At 34.3% G+C, this 22825-nt stretch overlaps 2 protein-coding genes and 1 long non-coding RNA gene across 5 annotated transcripts in view; 2 read left to right on the forward strand and 1 right to left on the reverse strand.

Moving 5' to 3' along the window:
- The first annotated feature begins 2862 nt into the window (after positions 1–2862).
- LOC128992385 (DNA-directed RNA polymerase II subunit GRINL1A) lies at positions 2863–11993 on the forward strand. Its single transcript, XM_054415939.1, has 6 exons — positions 2863–2936; positions 3950–4102; positions 5437–5721; positions 8021–8381; positions 8590–8736; positions 11847–11993. Exons 2-6 carry the CDS (start codon positions 3951–3953, stop codon positions 11919–11921), a joined length of 1020 nt encoding a protein of 339 aa, XP_054271914.1. The 5' UTR covers positions 2863–2936; position 3950; the 3' UTR covers positions 11922–11993.
- A 198-nt stretch (positions 11994–12191) lies between these two features.
- LOC128991486 (uncharacterized) lies at positions 12192–14185 on the forward strand. The gene is made up of 3 exons (XR_008490656.1): positions 12192–12277; positions 12874–13020; positions 14100–14185. It is a non-coding gene; the product is annotated as an uncharacterized LOC128991486 (long non-coding RNA).
- An 85-nt stretch (positions 14186–14270) lies between these two features.
- The window catches only part of LOC128991512 (protein SON-like), a 28428-nt gene continuing 19873 nt past the window's right edge, over positions 14271–22825 (reverse strand). The window contains exons 12-15 of one of the 3 annotated variants that reach the window (XM_054414451.1): positions 20441–20588; positions 19988–20062; positions 14688–14803; positions 14271–14458 (exon numbers count right to left, since the gene is read on the reverse strand). In XM_054414451.1, the coding sequence (XP_054270426.1) occupies positions 14342–14458; positions 14688–14803; positions 19988–20062; positions 20441–20588 (456 nt within the window). In that variant the 3' untranslated portion in view covers positions 14271–14341. Of the gene's footprint in view, positions 14459–14687; positions 14804–19987; positions 20063–20440; positions 20589–22163; positions 22226–22825 lie in introns of those variants that run through there. The other 2 variants (XM_054414452.1, XR_008490658.1) reach the window with 2 other exon arrangements.

Below are 22825 nucleotides of genomic sequence, written 5' to 3' on the forward strand. Positions count from 1 at the left end.
TTCCATTAAACTCTTTAAGTATAAAATATAGAAGATAGTTTTTGCAAACATTAAAATATAATGAAATGTTGTTATGTGAAATATAATTATTTATAATTATTATTTATTATTGTTAGTCAGTGCATTATTGTTAACAATTTGATAATTTATAATTGCTAATCATTTCATTTTATTATTAATTATCATGTTATTATTGATTATATGTTATTGTTAATTGTTATTCATTTCCTTATCTATATAAATAAAATTGGAGTTTTGTCTGTACTTTGCTCAGAATTATATACTTTTAGGTTATTTTTACGTTTTATACATTAAAGAAGCAGAAACGAGTCTTATCTCTATTTCTGTCTGTCTGTCTTTCCCTTTGTCTGTAACACTCAAGATGGCATTTTACGCAATCTTCTCCGTGAAAACCAGAGTACCTATCAAAATCCAAGTCATTTTAATGTATTCACTGGATTGGCGAGAGTGTCTTTAGTGATTTAAATATAAACTCACTACTTTGTAAATAAAATTACGGACGTTCAAAAATGCAGTTTTGTGCGATTTTTGTCAAATTTTCGTTCAATTTTTATCACACAATCGTCTATGAAATAACGAACAGCTGTTCGGATCAAGATTATTTTTTCTAGCTGTCAATGATATGTTTACAAATGTTGTTTACAAATACCGCAACCATTTCGAATCACGTTTTGAAAGCAAATCCCAACCAAGTGAGATTAAAAACGTTTTTCTTACATAACGGATTTAATTAAACGCAAGTGCAATAATATAGTCTAATAGTGTAACCGTAAATGAAATTAAATAACTAGACATCGTCCAAATCGGAACCAGAAATTCTTTGAGTATAAAATGTTTCTTGAGTTTTGACAACCAGAAAGAAGACCTTGAATCAGTGCTGTATAGGGCTGGGACACTGAAATGATAGTCGCCATGCAATAGCTTACAAAAAAGGTTTCCACTCATTGACGGCGCTTCAATGGCGGTTGTGTAAAGTGTAAAGTAAAAAATCACAACTGCAGTGGGTGATTGTAACAGAGGTTTAACAGAGGAAGTGCTAAACTCGCTTTTCCAATGTGTCACTTTCTGTTTCTACTCACCGTGTGATGCAATCGCTGGACCATACAGCCAATAGGCCCATAGCTCATATCTTGGGTACGTAAGCCTACATATTTATTCATAACAACCTTTTTGACGACGATCCTTGATACCGGTACTTTTCCATAGAATACATGGCCTACCTACTTAAGAAATATAATTACAAATGACCAAAACCCCAACATTGTGTGATTTTCGTCACATTTCCTTCTAATGTTAATAGATATACTATGCCTAATCATTGTTTAGAGAATGCGTAATCTATTAAATAACAAAAAGTTGTTTGGGTAAGGTTGCTTTTTTTTTCAAACTGACACCGTTAAGTTTACGCTATAACCTTTTACGAGAAAATCCAAAAGCAAGAGATCTATAACCTCGGGACTAGATATTAATGTATTTTATTGGTCGGATGTACTATAGTTCTTAGGTAGGTTCTTACGTGGGTACTGGTTCTTTTCCTTAGAACCGTTGGTAGCTGCTAGAATCATTTTTACGTAGGTACCAACACATCACTGTAGTTTACAAATTAGTTATCGTTGGTGTTGCACCTTATTTATTAGAGCCGTCCGTATTCAATTTAAGTGATGTCTTAACTCTGTATAAGTTTTGCTTTTTCTGTCTGGATTCCAAATCTTAGCTTACTCGGTATGCTAAGAAAATGATAACCTATTTGAGTAAAACATTTGTTGGGCTAACCATCATGAATTGTTTACGCCTTTATATTGTTTATGTATCAATAGTTCGTGGCCTTTTTTGGATTGTTGTGTGTATGTCTGTTGGTAACGCATTAAGCTGGGTTTTCCTAGACGCGGAGTCGGCCAGCGGAGAGCGGACAACGGAGAGCGGAATTGAAATTAACATGGCATTCCGCTCCGCTGCTAGGAAAACAGTAACATTAAGTTACCTAAGACAAGCTGAGTCCGCTCTCCGTTGTCCGCTCTCCGCTGGCCGACTCCGCGTCTAGGAAAACCCAGCTTTAATGTCCTTATTTCTCAGTGTTTCACGGAATGGACAAGAGCACCTTTGATACTGAAAATGTCAACCGAAATAAAGTGTTAAATGGTGAGGTTGAAGTAGTACTTTAAATACGTTTAAGTTAACCGATGTGGAATGTAACTTTCAATTATAGGCCTACTTTAGGGCTACGCTTCATGGATCTATAAAACATTTTTTAGTTTTAATCATTGGACATATGGACCATAACGATCCGGGTGACATTTAATTGCGATGCATTTATTTTGAATTGAACTGTCAGATACTGTATTTGCGAAGGTTTATATATAATAGTTTTGCCAGCATATCTGCAAATATGCAAACTAACTGCTGTTCTTAATCTTAATATAAGAAGGTTTCAACTGACTACTATACGATCCCCGTGCGTAGAACGGGCACACAGCTAGTTATTATTGTAAACTCAGACACAAAACACTAGCATTGTTCTGTTGTTAGCTGTCAAACAATTATCTATGTAAATTGGTGTATTGCCGTTTGTAAATAACATAAATAAATTAAACTTCACAAATGTCAACAGCTACTGTTTTTATATGTTTTGTTGAAATGGGGTGTACATGTATAGTGTATAGTATGGAACCCTATGGGGCGATAGTTTTCTTTGTTTGAGTTGGCAGTTGGCTGCAGTACTAAGTGAGTTTCTTTTCCACTGCAAAATTTCCAGTCTGTCTGTCTGTCAAAGTTTTGTTTTGTTCATCGTTCATCGTCATATGATGTTCATAGTCAGTCATATTACTCATATGAGTTCAGTCTATTGTTGTGTTGAGTTGAGGGTTGAGGTTAGGGTTGGTACTCTAGTGTTATTGTTTTTATTATTAATTGAACAAGTAAGTGTATTCTTGATCTTTACTTAAATATAAACGTATTACACATAAAAATGAATCTGAAGGCGTTTTTGTAGGTAATCTTGATTAACGAGATATTTTCAGGACTGTGAATCTCAAGTTTTGAAATACTCCCAATTTCATACAGCAAAATTACAATGAATGAATACAATGTAAAATTACATAGCCTAGACGCTTATAATGTCAACAATACTTATAACCAGGATTTTGTAACTTTACCTCTTAACAATTGAACTCATAAAAAAAAATATGACGTTTCACAAAAATGAATGCCTAAATAACTTATATCTCAGGGATTGTTACTGACCTACCAGTTGTCAGTCTATACCTACTAGGGACCACGGTGAGATTCTGCAGTTGGCGGCAGCCAATAGGAAAACTGGACAAGTATAGCGAGTTGCAACATCGCCTGTTCACTAATTCTCAACACTAATTAAAATATAAGTTAGGCCTAAGTTTACTAAACAATATTTTCAAATCAGCTGGTATTATTAGATTTGGCAACACCACACTGTCCTCATTGGCTCCTTCGAAAACACGTGGTAAATAGGCTCCTCCCTCAACTGCAGACTCTCGTGGACCGTACTGTAGTTAACTTACTTAGGCCAAACAATTTATGGAGCGAGTTGCAAATGCGGGTTTGAGGCCTACTAAATTCGCCTGATCGATATGCCAGTAGATTGAGCACAGAAACCAACGAACCAGGTTACTGGAAGTGAAAAAAGTCAAGGAGTCTCGGTTGGAATAGGACAATTAGTATAGGTTAAGTTATTGAAAACTGTTGTTTACATTTAGACCTAGATCCAAAATCCTATATCAAACACTTTGTACAGATTTTGGAGGCAGTTGTACAGGCCAGAATGGAAGTCTTGGCCTTCATTACAACATACTATGTGTCCAATTTTCACACAAAAATCTGTGTGACATGATAACTAGACTACTTGCTATATTAGGTTCCAATGCATACAATCTAAAAGTTAAACGTCCTTTTTCAGAATGTATACACAAAGAATAATCAGTAAAGTACCTGGAAATATACCATCCGAACCAAAAAAAGAGAAACAAGGCTACATTGGCGATTTAGCGCAGCAAACAATTGTGCAGTTGAATGAATTATTAGGCAGGCAGCTTAAACTTCTGGCAAATAAGTAAGTAACTTTATTTATACTGTAGGCTACGTAAGTAGGCCTATTAATACTCTCGCTGTAGCAAACCTGCAGGCTCAGCGAATTTCCATTTACCTGGCTGGATTTCTACTAAAATATTCCCTAAAAATTGTCAGATTTATTTCCTGTTTAATTAACATTAATTTTAGTGAGTACTTAGGTTTGCTGCTACAGGAAAGATATTGAGATGTGTTTTTTTATTGCAATGTTGATAGCTTAGCCTAGTATTAAATAAACAAAAATATCCAAATTTGGTTAAAATATATCCATGAAAAAGCAAACTACAACAAATACAAAAATCTTAACAAATTGTATTTTTGGCCTCTCGAGACATCAAAATGAAAATGTTAATTGGTCCCTGGTCCTGGTCTTACCGTGCCACCTAGGGTAATAGATTCTTCCCTATAAGAAAATTTGCTTATTGGCAAAATAGGCTACATTATTTTACTTTTTCCTGTTTGTTAATTATCAATTATAGATGTGAACGCCATTATGTGCATATTTTAACCCAAATATGAGTGAATGATGATGTGGATGAGTGGCGCGATCTTGTAGTCTTGTTAGTGACTAAGGCCGACATATTCATTAGAAACAGCTGTTAATTAATAGACATTGTATTGTAATAAGGACCACAACTTTTAAGAAAACCGCAACCTAAATTCAAACTGCTAATGGCAACTAAGGAACCAACAGTTTATAGTGGAATTCGCACCACATTCTTGCCTTGGTATAAACGAATTGGTCTAATTATCAGGATAGTACTGACGGATAGTCATAGTACTCACTAGTGCAGACGTTAATCCACACCATGGAGTATCGCCTCCACAGTGCATCTGTATAAATATCCACAATTCAAGACCTCCTAGTAGCTGGATTACAGGACGACGCCAGCTTCCCAATCATCAAATGTCAAAACTTTTGTATTAATGCACCTATGTCTTGTCTTTTCAAATATCTTAAGAGTAGACCAGTATTCAAACTATGTAGGCCTATCTTTCTGACACCTAAAGACATTTATGTTACGGTACCAAATTTTAAACACAGGCTAGTTAGATAAATTTTAAACTATGTCTTTAGATTGGTTTTAATACAACTTTAAGCAGTACAACAACACAACAATTGAAAACATGCTATTTTAAAATGCTAACACTGATTAAAATATGTTTACAAACCTCCCTCCTTAAAACATTAAAATAGCTCAATGGCCAAAATACATTTTTTTTTGTTCGATAGTAAAACTTTAGCAACAAAATTAAAAAGGTGAATAAAACTATATTTACTAACAGAATACTTTACGTACCGTAACTATTTTTCAGAGCATTCATCAACAAACTCGCAGATAAGGGTGAAAAAATAACAGCACTGAAGGAGTCGATCGAGGCGGAGCTGAAGAAGCGTAATGAGAGCGAGAATCTGTCTCGGATGATGTCGGCTCTGTCGGTGAACGGCAAGGAAGACTTGGACGCGTTGGAGTGGACAGGTCGGTGCGCGCCAGGCCATGTTGCTACAACTGAGGAAAACAACGATAGTGATGACGAGACAGATCCCTTCAAGATACTTGCTAATCACTCAGGTGCAGGCTTTCACAAGAAGAAACACAGGTAATTAAATTATTACTTTACTTACTTACTTACTTTATGGGGTGTCACAAATCTCAGTTGACTTTTTGCCTCGTAGATTAGCCTCCTCCACTCTTCTCTATCCTCTGCCATTTAGATTTCTCCTCCACATTGGATCACATCCTTCTTGACTTGGTCATACCATCTTAATTTAGGCGCCTACCCAACGGACGTCGTCTTGTAGGTACAACCTCACAAACCTCCTTCAGTCTTGTGCCATCCTGTCTCCTAAGTAACCTATCCAACTAATTCTTTTGGCTTTTATAAGCGCTATTATATTAGGCTCTTTGTATAGGACCAAGGCCCCACTAGAAAAAACAGGCCATGCTGCAGGATCCATGACGTCACACTATAGTTCAGCCGCTTAGAAAGCGACCTGCGTGCTAATGCTAATCTAATGCTGGAGGACGTCGCTTTCTAAGGGGCCGAACTATAGTGGATGGATTTCATTGATAAATTCATTGCCATCGCCATATGTTTTAGGTAAATAAACATTACCTAGCTGGCTGTTTGTAGGATTTTAATGGTAAGAGTTTTAGTTCAACTATCCACCACTGTGATGTAGTGTTGCGCTGCCCGTGCTGCAGCATGGCCTGTTTTTCTAGTGGGGCCTTGATAGGGCATACAGCTCTCTATTTTTTCTTAAGCGCCAAACTCTTTCTTCATAAACTGGGCCAAATATTTTTCAAAGTACCTTATTTTCAAACACCATAAAAAGATCTTAATTTCTTTTGGAGAGGACCCATGTTTCACTTCCATACAATAACACTGGCTGTATAATGGTCTTGTATAGGCCTAATCTTAATTTTAAGCATCTTGATAAAAGTTTGGATGATAAAAGTTTTGTACAGGCCCCAACACTCTTATTGGCATTTTGCTAGTTTATTTTTTATCTCTAAATCTTCATAATTCAAACTATTAACGGTAACTCCTAAATATTTAAAGCTCTCCACACAATTTATTGAATAGTAGGTCAAAACGCTAACAATAGAGATGTAAATAAAGTAATTTTTCTTTAACAAAATCGGTATTTGTTTTTAGAGTTTACCTATGCCTAAAATTAATTAATGGCTTGCTATAAATGGTTAAAATTTGACTGTTGATTTTAGGAGTTAGTTGTTGCTGTATTAATCTATAAAGCTAATAAGGACCACAACTTTTAAGAAAACCGCAACCTAAACTACCTCATACTTGAATGAAAGGTCTTTATGTAAAACTTCCCCATAAATTAACAGTTTTTCGATAAACTCTCCTAAGGGCACGAACTTCAATGAAAGGGTTGTACCTAATCACAATAAACATTTTGAAGATGCAAAAGCTGTTGTATTTGTTTTATTTTTAATTGTTTGTTTACATTTTCCTGAGTTTACATTTAATTCACCTTATAGCTGTTTACATTAGGATAAAGTCATTAGTTTAGATTCTGCCACCCAATATTTGCAAATACACAAGATATTTCCTATAAAATAAGCAATAGGTACTACTGCTCGTATAATCCATAGTAAGTGTGTTACTGTGTTACATTTATATTATTATACTTTTAGTAGGTCTCAGAAGTGGTCCTGTTAGAAATAATAGCTGGCAGTGGCAGTGTATCAACAAACATTATTTTAAATTTTTCGTCTCATTCACTTAGCATCTTGAGGGAAAACTTATTACCTTCATAATATTTTTACTCAGAACTGATAAGTATTTAATATTAATCAAATTTGGTACAGTTGAACCTCGTTTGTACGAACCTCGATAAAACGAATTCCTCGATAAAACGACATTTTTTTAATCCCCTTGACACTTTCATATAGGTCAATGCTAAAAACACCTCTATAAAACGTAGTAATTAAGTTAAAAACCTCCATAAGACGATTTGTTTGTGACATGGGCTAGGACTGATTAACCTCTATACAACGAATATTCTTAGCACAAAACCTCTACAAGACGAACATGACCTCTATAAGACGAATTTATCATAATCTTAACCTCCATAGTACGTAGTTTTCAAAACAAACAGAAGCTTGTCTCAACATTAAACCCCCACCCATCCCTCCTCCTTCCTCAGTCATTGTTTGGAGAAACCTTGGAGCGAGGAGAAACCTCTATAAGAAGAATAACAGCAGCATTAAACCTCGATAAAACGAACCTCTTTATTAAGAATACCTCTATAGTACGAATTTTTCCCGTACCCCTTGAAATTCGTCTTATAGAGGTTCAACTGTAAATATTTCACATTTATAAAATGAACAAAATTGATTACGTTAATCATATATTTTGTTTATTTGTTTAGAATATTAAAACCTGAAGAGCCTCTGATCAAACCTTCCGATGTGGAGGACATGAAGAATGTTCATCCTATGGATCAAGTTGAAAACCAACCTGAAGAGACAGAAGACGAAGTGCTTGATGAATATGCCAAACACATTTGTGAAAAAATGGACTCGGTGAACGCTAATGATCAGAAAACCAAGTTTATGCCTTACAGAACTCTAAAAGGATCTGTGGAACGCAAGGAGGGGGAACCCAAGAAGGGGAGGGGCAAATGGGAGGTGACAGCGGCCACTCCTCCCCCTCCCGTGCACGGAGATGTCAAGATGGTCAGCCTTCAAGAGTCAATCAAGCTGCAGCTTGATCAACAACACAAGTTCAAGGTAATCACGTTTTCATAGCTAAGGTATCTCCGATGCCACTAAAACTTGGTATTTTGGGTACAACCTCTTTACAAACATCAACTTGAAATTTATTATCCAGCCCCCTTAGTTATAAGTCCAAATATGTCTACCAGTTTTTAAATGCTAAGATTAATTATCTCTCCAAACTACCTTCTTCCGATAAACCTATTTATTCACACTATCGCAGGAGGTGCAGATGAGACATGCAGCAGAGCGGTTGGCGGCCACGGCTGCAAGTTATAGTCGTAGTATAGGCCGACCACCTCAGCAATTGGGCGACTATCGCGACCCCGCCTCTGGGAGCAGCTCTGAGGATGAGGGTAGCGAACATGAGGTGAGGTGAAAATTGTAATGTTTGCCTTAATGATCAAAATAAGAAGGTTACAATACCTGCAGACTGCCTTTAGTGGTCCTTGAATATCCAACAGGATTACGCGTTTCAGGGGCCCTATTTTTGAAATGGTTGACTGTTGAGTTGAGTGTCGAGTCATTCTATTTCCAATCGTTTCGTATTTTTGAAACGGTTGACGGTGGACTTATACAACCAAAACTACTCAACACCTATCGAGCTGTTGAGTGGAGGTTGACTGCACTTTCTTCTTCCTCTCTTTCGGCAAAAAATTACTCTTTTTGAGACGACGCCATATTGTTTTGTTATTGCTTTAATTTACTAATTGCGATTTAGAGGTTATGTATTTGTTGTCAATGTATTAGCACCCAATTATGCGATTGTTTTCTGTAGAAATCGCATTTTAATTTTATTTACTGTGTCAATACTAGACTATTTAATCAAGGGTTTTAATCTTGTTGGAATGTTTGAAATAGACTAGGCATACTAATTGAACTTATTATAAGATAATTATTGTTATTAGACCTATGATTTAAGGTATTAAAGATTGTGGTAGAGAGAAACAATATCATAGTTTGTTTCAATACCATTCACCTAATAAAGGGATCAAATTAATTTAAGTTACGATATGCTTCCAGTGCAATGGCAAATGGCCGCTTTAACCTAAATAAAAAACAATTAAAAATAACATAAAACAAACCGATGAAGGAAACTAAAATAAGGTGATGTGTTCCGAAATAGAGACGAAGAAAGCAATTAATAATGTATTTAGGATGAGTGTAGGACCTAAAGTAAAGTGCAGCCTATGCCTAAACTTATAATTAGCTACACCCTAAAACAAACATCCATAGTAAAATTTATTTTTAATACTTAAGTTTAGCCTATATAAGTTAAGGTACTTTGCAATCACTAAGATTAAATTAAGCAAGACATAACCCATTATAACCTCAATCTCTCAAGAACGGAGTTGACAGTTTACCTCAGTGTCTCGAAATATGGCAGATTGGATTGAGATTAGCTGCCAGATTTTAGAGTAAGAAGAGGTTAAATCGAAGTCCGCAAGAACTCTGCATTGTGATTGGTTCAAAATGACGTCATCTGAATTTTTGACGGTCGTATGCTCTACATTTCCACCACGAGTCTCTCAACTAGTGATTCCCAACTCGCTTCCCAACTGTTGGGTTTCAAAAATACCAAATCATGTTGTTGGTTGAGTTGAGTGCTGACGATTGACTCAACTGTCAACCATTTCAAAAATAGGGCCCCAGTATATTGTCATACCATCATCAGATCCTAAATACAAAACTTGAAGTTTTTCAACTTGATGTCACGTCTCAGTTTTAAAACACAGTTACAAAACATTTAATCACAAAAAAAACTATTTACCGTAGGCCTACTAATTAAAAACGAGAGACAAAAGTGAAGCAATGCATGCATTTTAAGTGTCAAGTCTCGACTCACATATGGATGTTCACATGTTGGATATTCAAGGACCACTATAGGCAGTCTGCAGGTATTGTAACCTTCTTATTTTGATTTGCATGAAGTGGCCTAGAAAAACAACTAGAACATGAAATTTACCTTAATGTTTTCTATGATTGCTATTTCACTACAGCTCTGAATATTTTTTAGGCTGCTCTAGCTAGTTTATCTCCTTTGGTTGTATGGTACAAAATTCATATAGGCCTACCCCTGTATCAGTTTATGATAAGTCTTGCCAGAAGACCTCCCATTCCATGTCAAAGCTGTAGCCAGTTATGAAAATGAATGTAGTTGAATTAGTCACTGTCAGTGTGTATGCTGATAAAAATGAATGATTTCTGGTGTATGTGCTGAACTTCAGAATCATTTACGTCAGTCACTTTAACTATCACAGACATGATAACTAAGGAATAAAATGGAGCCTTAGACAGTAGAACACTTTGTGAGTTGACCTAGGTTCTTTTATAATTAACATTTGACTACATTTAGTTCTTTATGTCTACTTTAGAATTTATAAGTTAATGGTCCTACTCAACACAAAGCCTTGTTGTATGACACAGTGAGATTCCTTGCTTTGAAGCTTTGTTCTAACCTATTGTATTGAGTTTTGACCACATCTAACTAATGCCCAATTTATTAGCTACAAATCCCATCTGTACATTGCCTTACTTTTTATTGATGTAAGTAAATGCAATGAACATGTTAACATTCACATGATGCCTCAATCATGCAAGATACCAGATAATCACTTAATAAGAATGCCGTGTTGAAATTCCACGATTTTGGTGAAAGTCCAAGTGCCATTAACAATAAGCATCAAAAGTTAAAACCACACTGACCAACAAATTTTTTGTCTCGATTTGATTGTCTCGAACTACACCTACCTAAAAATAAAACCATAATATCCAATACCCCTGCCACAGCAAACCTGCAGATTAATTAAATTTCTATTTTGTCTGATTGGAATTAACTAAATTCCAAATTTAACTAAAATACTTCCATAAACAAGTAATTTATTCCCTATTTATATAACATTGGATTCAACTAGTACAGTACTTAGATTTGCTGCTACGAAGAAGGGAAAAGTGTTTTTGTTTAAATGTTAATAGTATGAGATGGAATAAATAAATTTTGTCAAAATACTTCCGGATAAACAAGCAAACTACAACAGTTTTATTTTTCTCCATACTGGTTCGTGATCTTATTCAAGTATATCCCGCTCTACACATTATTGCCAAATTTTATCAAGATTGGATCAAAACTACTTGAGTTATGCATAAAAGAATTAAACCAATAGTATTTTCAGCCTGTGGGGACATAAAAATGAAAAAGTTGATCTTTCCCGGGTCTAGATCTTACCTACAGTAATAGTTTCTTCCCTGTGTATATAATATATAATTTACCCTGAGGTTGTCAAACAAAACATCCATCAGATGCAACATGAACAAAAAAAAGTAATGGGGGAACTTCCTCCCAAACACATAAATTTTTTGAACAGATTGTTATAAGTTGACCGAATGCAAAGTTTCTAATAGGTATTAGAATAGAAAATGTTTTATTAGCTTTAGTTCTTATCCATCTTCTAAGCTTATTTCAATACTGGTTTTATTTAGGTTCACGATGAGGAAGAGCCAGATGGAGGAGGAGTTGTTATATACAATCTTGTTGATGATCATGAAAACACCTGAGCTCATAGATATTCTTCTTATAAGTTATTTATTTCCATGTATATTTCTGTAAATATAAGTTTTTATTTTCTATCTGCCGTGTTGTCCATTGATTTATTTCCAAGAACAATTTATTTAAACTCTACAAACCGTGCTAGTCTTGTGAAAGCTTAAAAGATAAAATGATAAGGTAGATTGTTTGTTTTAATAAATAAGACTTACCTCTAAATTCTTGGTATGCCTTTTGTTTATGCCATTAATGCAAGGCTACGCTAATATTTGTTAAACGTTTGGTATCTATTTAGGTTGTGCAAATCACTGCAACTCAGTTTCTCAGTGAGCAATGGCAAATCTTGGGTTGATGGTCATGTTCTTAGGTATGAAAAGATATCATTATAATTGCAATAGATATTTTTTACATAAAATTATAAAAATAAAATAATCATTCTGATTTGTTCACAGGTTTATTACTGTAAAAAACTTGTTCAAATAATTGAATTTTACTTATGATATTTTTATAATCAATCATAAGTAATAAATATTAGTAGGCGTATCCAGTATAAAAATTAATTACATTTATAACTATGTTGAACATTTTTCCACAGCTCTAGATTTTGAAACTACAAACAACTTAGCATTTCCTCTGTGCATTTGGAAACATGTGGTGAATAAATGTGACCACAGACTAATTTAGGATTTGACTATTAATCAATACAACTAGAGATCCCATCCCCATGTTAAATTTGTAGCCTTATTTTTAGCACAAACCATGTATAATTTAATTTGTTCATCTTCTATGCAAAGATAATAGTAGATATTAAAATTTACTTAATGAACAACACCACCATCAACATATTTTTCAAACCTTGCTCCATATTACACTTATCTGCATTACATGCAGACGTCGATCATGATGGAATCATCATTTAATTTCCATATCATGACCAATAACCAAATGGCTGCCTGTTTTAAGTGGTGATTGGTCCAAACATCTGCCAAGGTTGCGGGGGATATTGTCCCTCTTACTCTTCTCCTGTCTGTTGCTACGACGATGACTTCGGCTTCTACCAGTTCCAGAACATCTGCTTCATGCGACTCGCAAACAAATGCAGAGGCACAGGTTGGTAAACTTATTAGTAATTACACTATGTTTTAAGCCGTGTGCAAAAAGGTAATAAACATTGAAAAAAATACTAAAGAATTATTTTGAAGAATAAGTTATTTTTTTTACCAAGCTCAACTGATTTTTCATTTTTTAAGCAGTGTAGGAGGCTGTAGCAAGATATTTTATATGAAGATATTATAGAGTTTTTATATCTCTTAGCTGAGGAAATCAAGTCCAAAAGACAATTAATACATGTAGGCTTTTTGCTAGAATTTTTTAATTAGAATTTAAAATGTACACTAAACAATGAAACTGCATAAAAAAGTACTTATCCTTTACATAACTATCATTGTTGAAATAAAAAAAAAACACCACAGAATATCACATTGACTACTACAGAAATAAAAATATACTCTTTAACAACATCATTGTGTATGGATTACTTTTGAGTTTGTTCCTCTAGGTAAATGTTTGGCGTAGTCCTTCATAAATAATAGTTAGTTGTCTTTAAAGTTGTTGGTAAAATGTGACATTTAATTGAAGGACTTGTGTGGCATGTAAGATTTTAACCTTAAAATAACACCAAAAACACAAGAAAACAGCATATTATTTATTATTCCCTAATAAGTTACAATTAGGTACCTATCTAGTGCAATCATCTTTCCTAGACTTTAACGGCTATGGTGTTGTCACTATTTTTTTTTTCTGTTGAGCCAGATCAAATCAGTATTTCTACACCATGTACAAAACCAGACGTTACACCCATTCTATGAGCTGAGACTCATAGTGTGGGTGAAATGTCTGGTTTTGTACATAGTGTAAAAAAAAATACTGATTTGACCTTGCTCTAAAGAAACCCGAGAATTTATCCAGTGCAATACTGATTACAGCAATGGTTTAGCTCCAAACCTAGTTATTAAGCCCTTAGTTTGCATGCGACACGCCATGGGCCCAAGAGATAGTTGTACCCTCTCCCCCTCCCATGTGCACCCGGGAAAACCTAAACCTTCTTGTGGGCCCAGGCGCATTTACTAAAGCGGCCCTGCTAGCTATGCAATACATCTTTTTGAGTGTCAATAATTCTATTATTCCAGGATTTTACGTCGTCGATCCCTCTTACTGCGGCTGGTGAAACCACATGTAAATTAATTGTAAATAAAAATATCATCCCATATTTCCTTTGTTACAATTCATTACTTTCAACGTTTCCTACTTCCTACAATATTAGGTAGAATTTATGGTCAAGGAATAGACAATTTCTAAGATAACTGTACAAAAATAAATTTAATTCTGTACAAAAGATATTTACAGTAGTCACCGAGTTAAGGTTAAAATGCTATTTGTTTGGTAAGATCCCGAGAGCTTTCAAACACACTTCCGCGGCCTCGGCTCGAGCTTGCTTCTTCTTGGGGCTGCCGACGGCTGGTTTGTATTCCACCCCATTCACTCGCACCTAGTTAACACCATGTTTCTATAACACATCTATACTTTATAGTTTATTTATTACGGTTGCAAAATGTTGTATGATACAAATACAAGTTGCTAACACTATTCGAATGAAATACTAACTAAAAAACCAGAATATAGTAAAATCTTAAAAAATGTTATTTGAAGTTTAATGAGCTTATCAAACAAATAAACATTTTTATACGCTAAAAACATTTAAAATAAACACATTTTACCTTAAACAAAAAGTTCTTCTTGTGATCTGGCCCTGCCTCGTCCACCAACTCAAACATCGGAGCTCCATACTTCCGTCGAGAACAATACTCGTTCAGCAGTGACACAGGGTGTTTACCTGCATTTGGAAAAACATACATTTAAGTATACTAGACTAGAGGTTGCTCCGAGGTCATAAACTTAACCGAAAATATGTATTGTGCAAACTTCTCTATTTTCATCCTACGCTGTAAATAAAACATGTGATTGGAATATCTTCCATTTGTTGCTGGAGCCACCTCATGAGAGAGAGACTGGGATGAAAGACTGGAATTGACAGGCATAGCAGCATACCATTTTCAAAGTTACTTTAAAGTGGGTTTAAACTTATTTTACTATAAATAAATAATAAAAGTGCTTCTTAATAGTGCTCAAAAGTTTTTTATACAGATAAATAAAAAAAAAAAATAGTGTTTAATACCTGTTAAAAAACTGTTTTAAGGTACTGGTCAAAGTTAACCTATATTGTGCTTTAAAAGCGTCAAAAAGCATTTAGAGTGAAGAAATTAAAAAACCACAATTCTATTAAAGGACTTGTATGAAACAACAATGATACAGAACAGGCAAATAACATATGAATTCAACTAGAAGCATAGTGGACTTACCATTGCATTTTATACACAATTAACTAAAAGAAGTTTTTCTGGTAATAAACAACAATATGAACATCACAATTAGGTAAACTGAAATAAACTGCAATAGGTATCAGAGATAACCACACAACTGCCTAGGTGGTGTATCATAAACTGATAAGCCTCTAGCGCTCAGCCTAGGTCAAAGATCCAGAACTTTATCAGTGATAAGACACTGGTTCTCTTTTGAATCATAGTGGTAATATATCCTTTTTAAAACACATAGCCAAAATAATTTATCTATCCGATTATCAGTATAATTTATTAAATTTATTCATAAAAAAAATGGTAAATAAAAAACAATATCCCTGTGGAAATTGTCGTAAGAATGTTGGAAAGTGTAAAGCTTTGTTATGTAAAGGAATTTGTTGTAAATGGTTCCACTTTAAATGTACTACACTTACAGTAGATGAATTTAATAAAATATCTACTGGTCATAAAAAATGGGTATGTGAACCATGCAAGTCCCATGATGTCACTTTAGGAATTGATCAAGAAACAGACGAGTTAAATGCAGATATAAGTCAAGAATTGGAAACTCAAATTGAAATTATTAAAACGTTGAATGAGGATCTAAACCAGGCAAATAAGGAAATACAGGAACTAAAGTCTCAAAAGGCAGTGCTTGAAAATCTAGTGTTAAAAAAGAAGAGACCATTATAACACTGGAGGAAAAAATCAAGGAATTGAATACTGTTATTAGGAAACCAGTTTGGCCAGCATTAAAAAACAATAATAATGTTTCTAAATCAAAACAGATTTTTCCAGTAAGTCAATCTACACCTAGAAGTATAAATAAACCGAATGTCCTAGCTCAACCATCAATTAGTTTTACAAGTAACTCAATTGTACATGAAGATGTCGAAACCCAAAATCGCTTTGCAAGTCTTGCCGTGGAAGATGAGGCTATTAAAGATGCTGCAAATACTACAAATCTCAAAAAGCACTCTACTAAAAAAATACTTGTTTGCGCTGACAGCCATGGGAGAGATTTAGCATGGCACTTAAAAAAATCCCAAAAGCTGTATGAAACACTAGGATTTATTAGACCAGGTGGTCGAACAAATCAAATTTTAAATACAAATAATATTGAGGGTGAAAATCTTAGAAAAGAAGATGCTCTAGTGATCATTTGTGGTACAAACGATGTGGCTAGAAATGAAGCAGATGAATGTGTTGAGGGTATATCAACTTTCTTGGACAAGTGGAAACAACAAACTGTGTGTATTGTGGATTTGCCAATGAGATATGACTTGCCAAATTGGTCATGCGTGAATAATGAATTACGAAAAACCAACCTACGACTCAAAGAACTTTGTCAAAAACACAACAATGTATTTTTTGTGGAAGCTAGCAAAGCGGAAAGACATTTGCATACACGCCAAGGTCTCCATCTCAACAACAAGGGAAAGAAATGGCTTGCGGATAGGATAGCTGAGGCGGTTGCTGCTAAGGAGTACGACCGTCCAGTGAGTAGGCCTACACACGATGAACAACCTCCCCCACCAGGCACTGAGTCTCAATCGGGAAACGTCTCTCCACCAACGCAAGGCAACGTACCCTAGGTCTATCTAATGAATGTCTTAGTATTTATCATTGTAATGTTCAATCTATTAGAAATAAGTTAAATTTAATTGATGCCTTTTTGACAAATCTTAACTGTGATATTTTAACTATTAATGAACATTGGATGTTCGAAGAAGAATTTGCTTTTTACATTCCTTACGGGTATAACTTAGGTAGTATTTGTGGTAGAAATAATTCTCTTACAAGAGGTGGTGGAAGTGCTATATATTATAAGAGAGGCATTGAGGCTCAAGCGTTAGATGTAACACAGTTTTACCAGGACAATATTTTTGAGGTAACTGCAATTAATTTGCCAGGAATTAATGTCATTATATCCACCTTGTACAGAACTCCAGATTCAAATATCAACCAGTTTCTTAAAATACTAGACACTTTTTTATTACACTTAAATACAAAATATGTTGGTTCAAGACATATTATAACTGCAGATTTTAACATTAATATATTAATTAAATCAAAAGAAAGAGATTTCTTCCAAAATGTATTACGATCCCATAACATTTACTGGTTAAATGAAAATCCAACTAGGGGTGATAAGTGTTTAGATAATATAATAACCAACATTGATAGAAAGAAAGTAAATTGTTCTGTAATTGAACCACACTTATCAGATCATGCAGGAGTGTTTGCAAAATTTAATGAAATGAATGTCAACAGGACAAAGTCCAATAATATCACAACTAAAACAATAAGGGATACAACTCCTAGAGCACTCTCTAACTTAAGGAATGAACTGTCACAAATTAATTGGATGCAATTAGCACAGTTTAACAATGTAGATGAAGCGTTTAACCATTTTAATTTATTATTGACAAATTCTTTTAATGAAAGCTGTAGGTTTAAGGAAGTTAAAATAAACAATCATGGCAAGCCCAAGTTGAAGTGGTATACACCAGAGTTACAGAGGTTTAAGATATATGTCACAACTTTTTATGACAGGTATAGAAGTTCTATGGGTACAACAAACGAAGGAGTCCATAAACTAGGTTACTTGAAATTAAAGAAAATGTATAAAAAAAGGATTAGTTATTTTAAGAAAATTGCAAATGATAGGTATATTGAAAATTCTTCAAACAAATGTAAGGCAGCATGGAGTTTGATAAAAGCTGAATCAAATTGCAGAAAAAATAACCAAGATGTAGTTTTAGACTCAAATACTTAAAATGCTTATTTTGTTAATGTAGTCAATGAATTAAATAAATGCAATGTTAGTGATATGTCTAGTAGTCGTGCAGTAGATTTAGTTAATAATTTTGTCTCAAATAGAAACTTAGGCAATGAGTTTTTCAAGTGGCGAAAAATCAATACTGTTGATGTAATAAGGTGTGTAACTAGCTTAAGTTCCTCACGAAGTGAAGATTATTATGGTTTTTCTAATAGGGTTATCAAAGAAATTATTAATGAAATAGTGGAGCCATTAACATTTCTCTTCAATAAAATGATGGATCAGGGTATATACCCTAAAAAACTTAAACTTTGTAAGGTAATGCCAATTTATAAAAAAGGTGAGAAACAAAACCCATCCAGTTACCGGCCAATCTCTCTTGTACCCATAATAAGTAAGATCTTTGAAACATGCATTAAAGCACAGCTCAATACATATTTTATCAATAATGATCTATTTTGTGATGAACAGTTTGGTTTTATGCAAGGTAGAAGTACATGCAAAGCAGTAGAAAGTATTGTCAGTAAACTTTTAATGAACTTTGAAAATAAACTTCTTTTGTCTGCATTACTAATTGATTTAACAAAAGCTTTTGACTGTATGCAACATGAGCTTCTTATTAAGAAACTGTACAGCTATGGTATAAGGGACCAAGAGTTGAATTTGTTAGCTTCTTATTTAAGTGACAGAGAGCAAATGGTAATTCAGGGCAAAGACAAATCTAGCTTTAAGAAAATTGAAAATGGTGTACCCCAGGGGTCAGTGCTTGGGCCACTACTATTTATCATTGCAGTTAATGATTTCTCTTTCAATATTCCTTGTACCTCTGTTCTTTATGCAGATGATACAACACTCCTAAACAGCCATAAAGATTTAAAGGAACTTAAAAAAATTGAGAGTCAGACTTTACAAGTTGCACAAGAATGGTTCCAATCCAATCATTTAATTGTAAATAACCAGAAAACTGAAAATATCATTTTTACTCTTAACTACTCTATTTATAAGGATATTAAATCTGTGAAATTGTTAGGCATATATTTAGACAGCAGATTAAGTTGGGATAGTCACTTAGAGCAATTGTGTAAGAAACTGGCCAGGGTGGTTTGTCTTCTCAGAAAACTAAGACACTGTGTTACTGCAGATATGCTGATTACTGCATACTATGCTTTTTTTCATTCCCATCTACGATATGGTATAACCTTATGGGGCAACTCTTGCAATGCACAGACTGCTCTTGGATGGCAAAAAAAGGCACTGAGAGCAATCAAGAATATACCACAAAGACAGTCTTGTAAACCAATATTCAAAGAATTACAAATAATGACTTTGCCTAATCTATATATTTACTGTTGTCTAATAGATGTCTATTGTAATACTTGTATTGCTTAATGACAAATAAAGATCTTGAATCGTGAATCTTGTTTTGATTTTCTGTTTTTATTTCGTTGTTAATTTTGTCACCTCATAAGGCCCATGTACCTTTTTTTTAACTTTAAATTCTTTTTTTGTGCATATTTTTAAACCTGTTTTAATTTATTAAGGGATTCTGCATATCTACAGGCTATTATCCTTCAAACAGTATGCGTAGATTACCCCTGCGATACACACAAGATGAGAAAAAACGTTTTCAAGAAACATGCTTGCCTATTAATATATAGGATAAGTTGTGTGATTTTCTTGTACTTAGCAATAACATAAACCTAAGATGAAAAATGTTATACGACTTTTGATGGCTTTATTTGAAGGGAACAAACGTATAACAGCATTTTCCCTAAATGAATCCAGTGGTATATATGTATGTTTATCAATAGGCCTACCATTGGTAAAGTGTATTGCTAGACCCTTGTTTAACTAAGAAATTTGACAGTCCTTAGAATACCTTCCAAGCTGCGAGGTTTGCCTCTCATGACCTGATGAGGCTGTCTAACAGGTAATTCTTCTTGAGCGACCAAACCTACAAAAACAAACATGGTATTATACAACTAGATCAACATTCAACGAATGTGGTGAAACATCTTGGTGGTACAATGTTTCTAAATTTAGTCCACAACCACTAGTGCCCCATCCCCTACCCTATCACTGTCCTACAATCTATGCAAACTGTGCAAGAACATAAAGATTTACATTATGTTCTGTAACTAGACCAGCACGGACCCGATTATATTTTTTTACTCCAAGAAGTATTGGGAATAGAAGTCTCTGATTCCCACGAATGGTCAGCTAAATAAGCCAATTCAAAAATTTAGGGCTGATAATTCAACCTCTATTTTTCCTGTGCAGGGTGGTTAATCTTAACGAATAGAGTACTGTACTGATTCCTTTAGTATTTTACCTTTCTTGTCCATTTTGACCTCCAGCAGCAGGGGTTGCAATGTGCCCTCCTTGTTCTTGCCGAGCCCCTCGCCCGGCCGCCAGCCCATCTTCTGCAGCAGAGTCATTCCTACACCATTGTTGACTGGTGCTGCCACCTGTAGTTGGTCCTGCACACAATCAACACCATACAACACTTCTGACTTTACCAGTGAATCTTTACATAGCAATGATACCCAGAACCATTCACTTTGATTTGAATGCTAGACTTCTCCTATGTAAAATCTGAAGTTATGACGAGCATTTCATGTTAGTTAGGTTTGAGCGGGTTGATGACTAGGACTCCATATTTCTCTTGTGTGGAGATTTTAAAATGTATACTTTGGTTATAATAAGATATGCATTAGGGATTAGTTTATTTAGTTTAAATAGTTTTAACACTGGAACAAGAAATTAATTGTAAACAACAGAAAATTTCAATTTAGAATGGACAAAAACATATGTCTTGACAGCTGATCGATAAGGATGATAAATCTGTAAGGTAATATGTTTCATCAATGCTAGCTATGTCGGGTATAGCTTTGAAAGGGAAATACATTTGACGTACCTTGGTACCTTATAAAAATGACTTATTGAAATAAAATGGAGCATACAAACTATTTTTTTTTTATTTTAATGAAAATAATTCTACTTTATCAATTAAGTTTTTACATATAGGCTTAGTTTGCAAAATTCATGAATGATAGAGAAATTTTAATTTTCAATATCAAATTATTGAATAGTATCTTTAATAATCTCAGTCCTACTATAATTTTACCAGCCAAACCAGCCCACTTTCACTGTGGTTTCATTTTATACAAATAGGACTTATCATTCACTGATTCCCTCAGGTAAAAAATTATTGTTTATGTGAAAAATGTGTCATTGCTCTTAAAAAATGTGATAGAATTAGTGGTAAGTCTCTATACTTCAGCTCAACGTGGAACAATTTAGTATTAATGCAGTTACATGTAACCTTTACCTATTTTATTTATCCCTCCATGAAATCATATAATTAAGATATAAATTATTGAGTTGAAACATTAAAGATGAGATGCATTAATTTTTGCTAACACTTTAACTTATATAACACTATTTTTCAAGAAGTTATTTTAATTGTTTGAACAGACCAAATGCAAAAAAAAAAACATTCCACAGTAATCCTGTATATGATGAGTAATTTTTCAATTACTCTTTGAATGAATTAGAGTTATAAGTGGAAACTGTTTACATGCAAACATGATGCATGTAGGCCTATACCAGAGTTACCTAAATTATTTTTTAAAACTTTAAAAGTATAGAATTTTACAGTTGAATTTTGATGACTTTGACAATTCATTACAAATAGAAATGTAATGTCCTATTTAAGAACATGTTTTGCAAGCGAACAGTATTTTGTTGATAAATAGCCACATTGATATACAAGGGTTTTCTAGAAACTTTAAATAGGGGTTTAAATATAAGTTTGGTTTGAGAGAATAAGATTGGCAATGATTTATTTTCCCATTCATAGCAGCCGGTAAGTACTTTTATTACTTAAACATGCATCAATATGTAACGTATACAAAGGGGAACCTAATTTAGTAAAAAGGAAAAATATACCCTACAGATATTCTGGATTCTTAGAAAATACTACTATTAACTATACTACAGCTGGAAAGAGAAAATGTAAATTTCCTAATGAAAAACATCTTTTCACTACTCACGATACATGGTTGTAGATACTGAGTCAGCTGACGGTGGGAAGGATTCTCTGAAGTCTACTAGCCTGTAACAAATTCTCAGGTGTGGTCCCTAATTGGATCTAGGCTACAAACAGTGCTGTTGTACGTATTCAGGGAGTGACCTATTAAATCATCAAATACCTACACCAGAGCCCTAAAATCAAAACCAAGCTGATCAGAATGACTGGCTAATACAACCCAACGTTTGGGAAAGTTCTGCCAATTGCCTATGGTCAAGTATCTATTCAGTAATGATCCCATTGATTTTCAGTTTGTTGTTCATTACGAAGAATGCGAACGTGAGATGATCACGGGAAATACTGACGGTGTAGTCAAGATTGTGGGAACTATTCACGGGTTATCGTGACTGCGGGAAATCACAGTGTTGCAATGATTGCGGAAGAGCATCAGAGTGAGCAATATTTTGCCCTTAATAGTCATAAAAATTCACTTCTTTCCAGCTAATTCAAACAATTTGGTAATCTGAAAAGGTTCCGTCCCAATTAGTTCTGATCACACTCACAACTATGCATCCGATAATTGAGTATCAGCTTAAGGTTTATTCCCAATGATAAGCCATCCCACATTATGAAAACATTACAACAGCTGTAACGCTCCGCAACTTCAGCTCAGTTTGTGTGCGT

Source organism: Macrosteles quadrilineatus, unplaced genomic scaffold (assembly GCF_028750875.1).
Source record: "Macrosteles quadrilineatus isolate MER2022 unplaced genomic scaffold, UCM_ALF_1.0 Scaffold_4__1_contigs__length_99947679, whole genome shotgun sequence".
Classification (NCBI taxonomy): Eukaryota; Metazoa; Arthropoda; class Insecta; order Hemiptera; family Cicadellidae; genus Macrosteles; species Macrosteles quadrilineatus.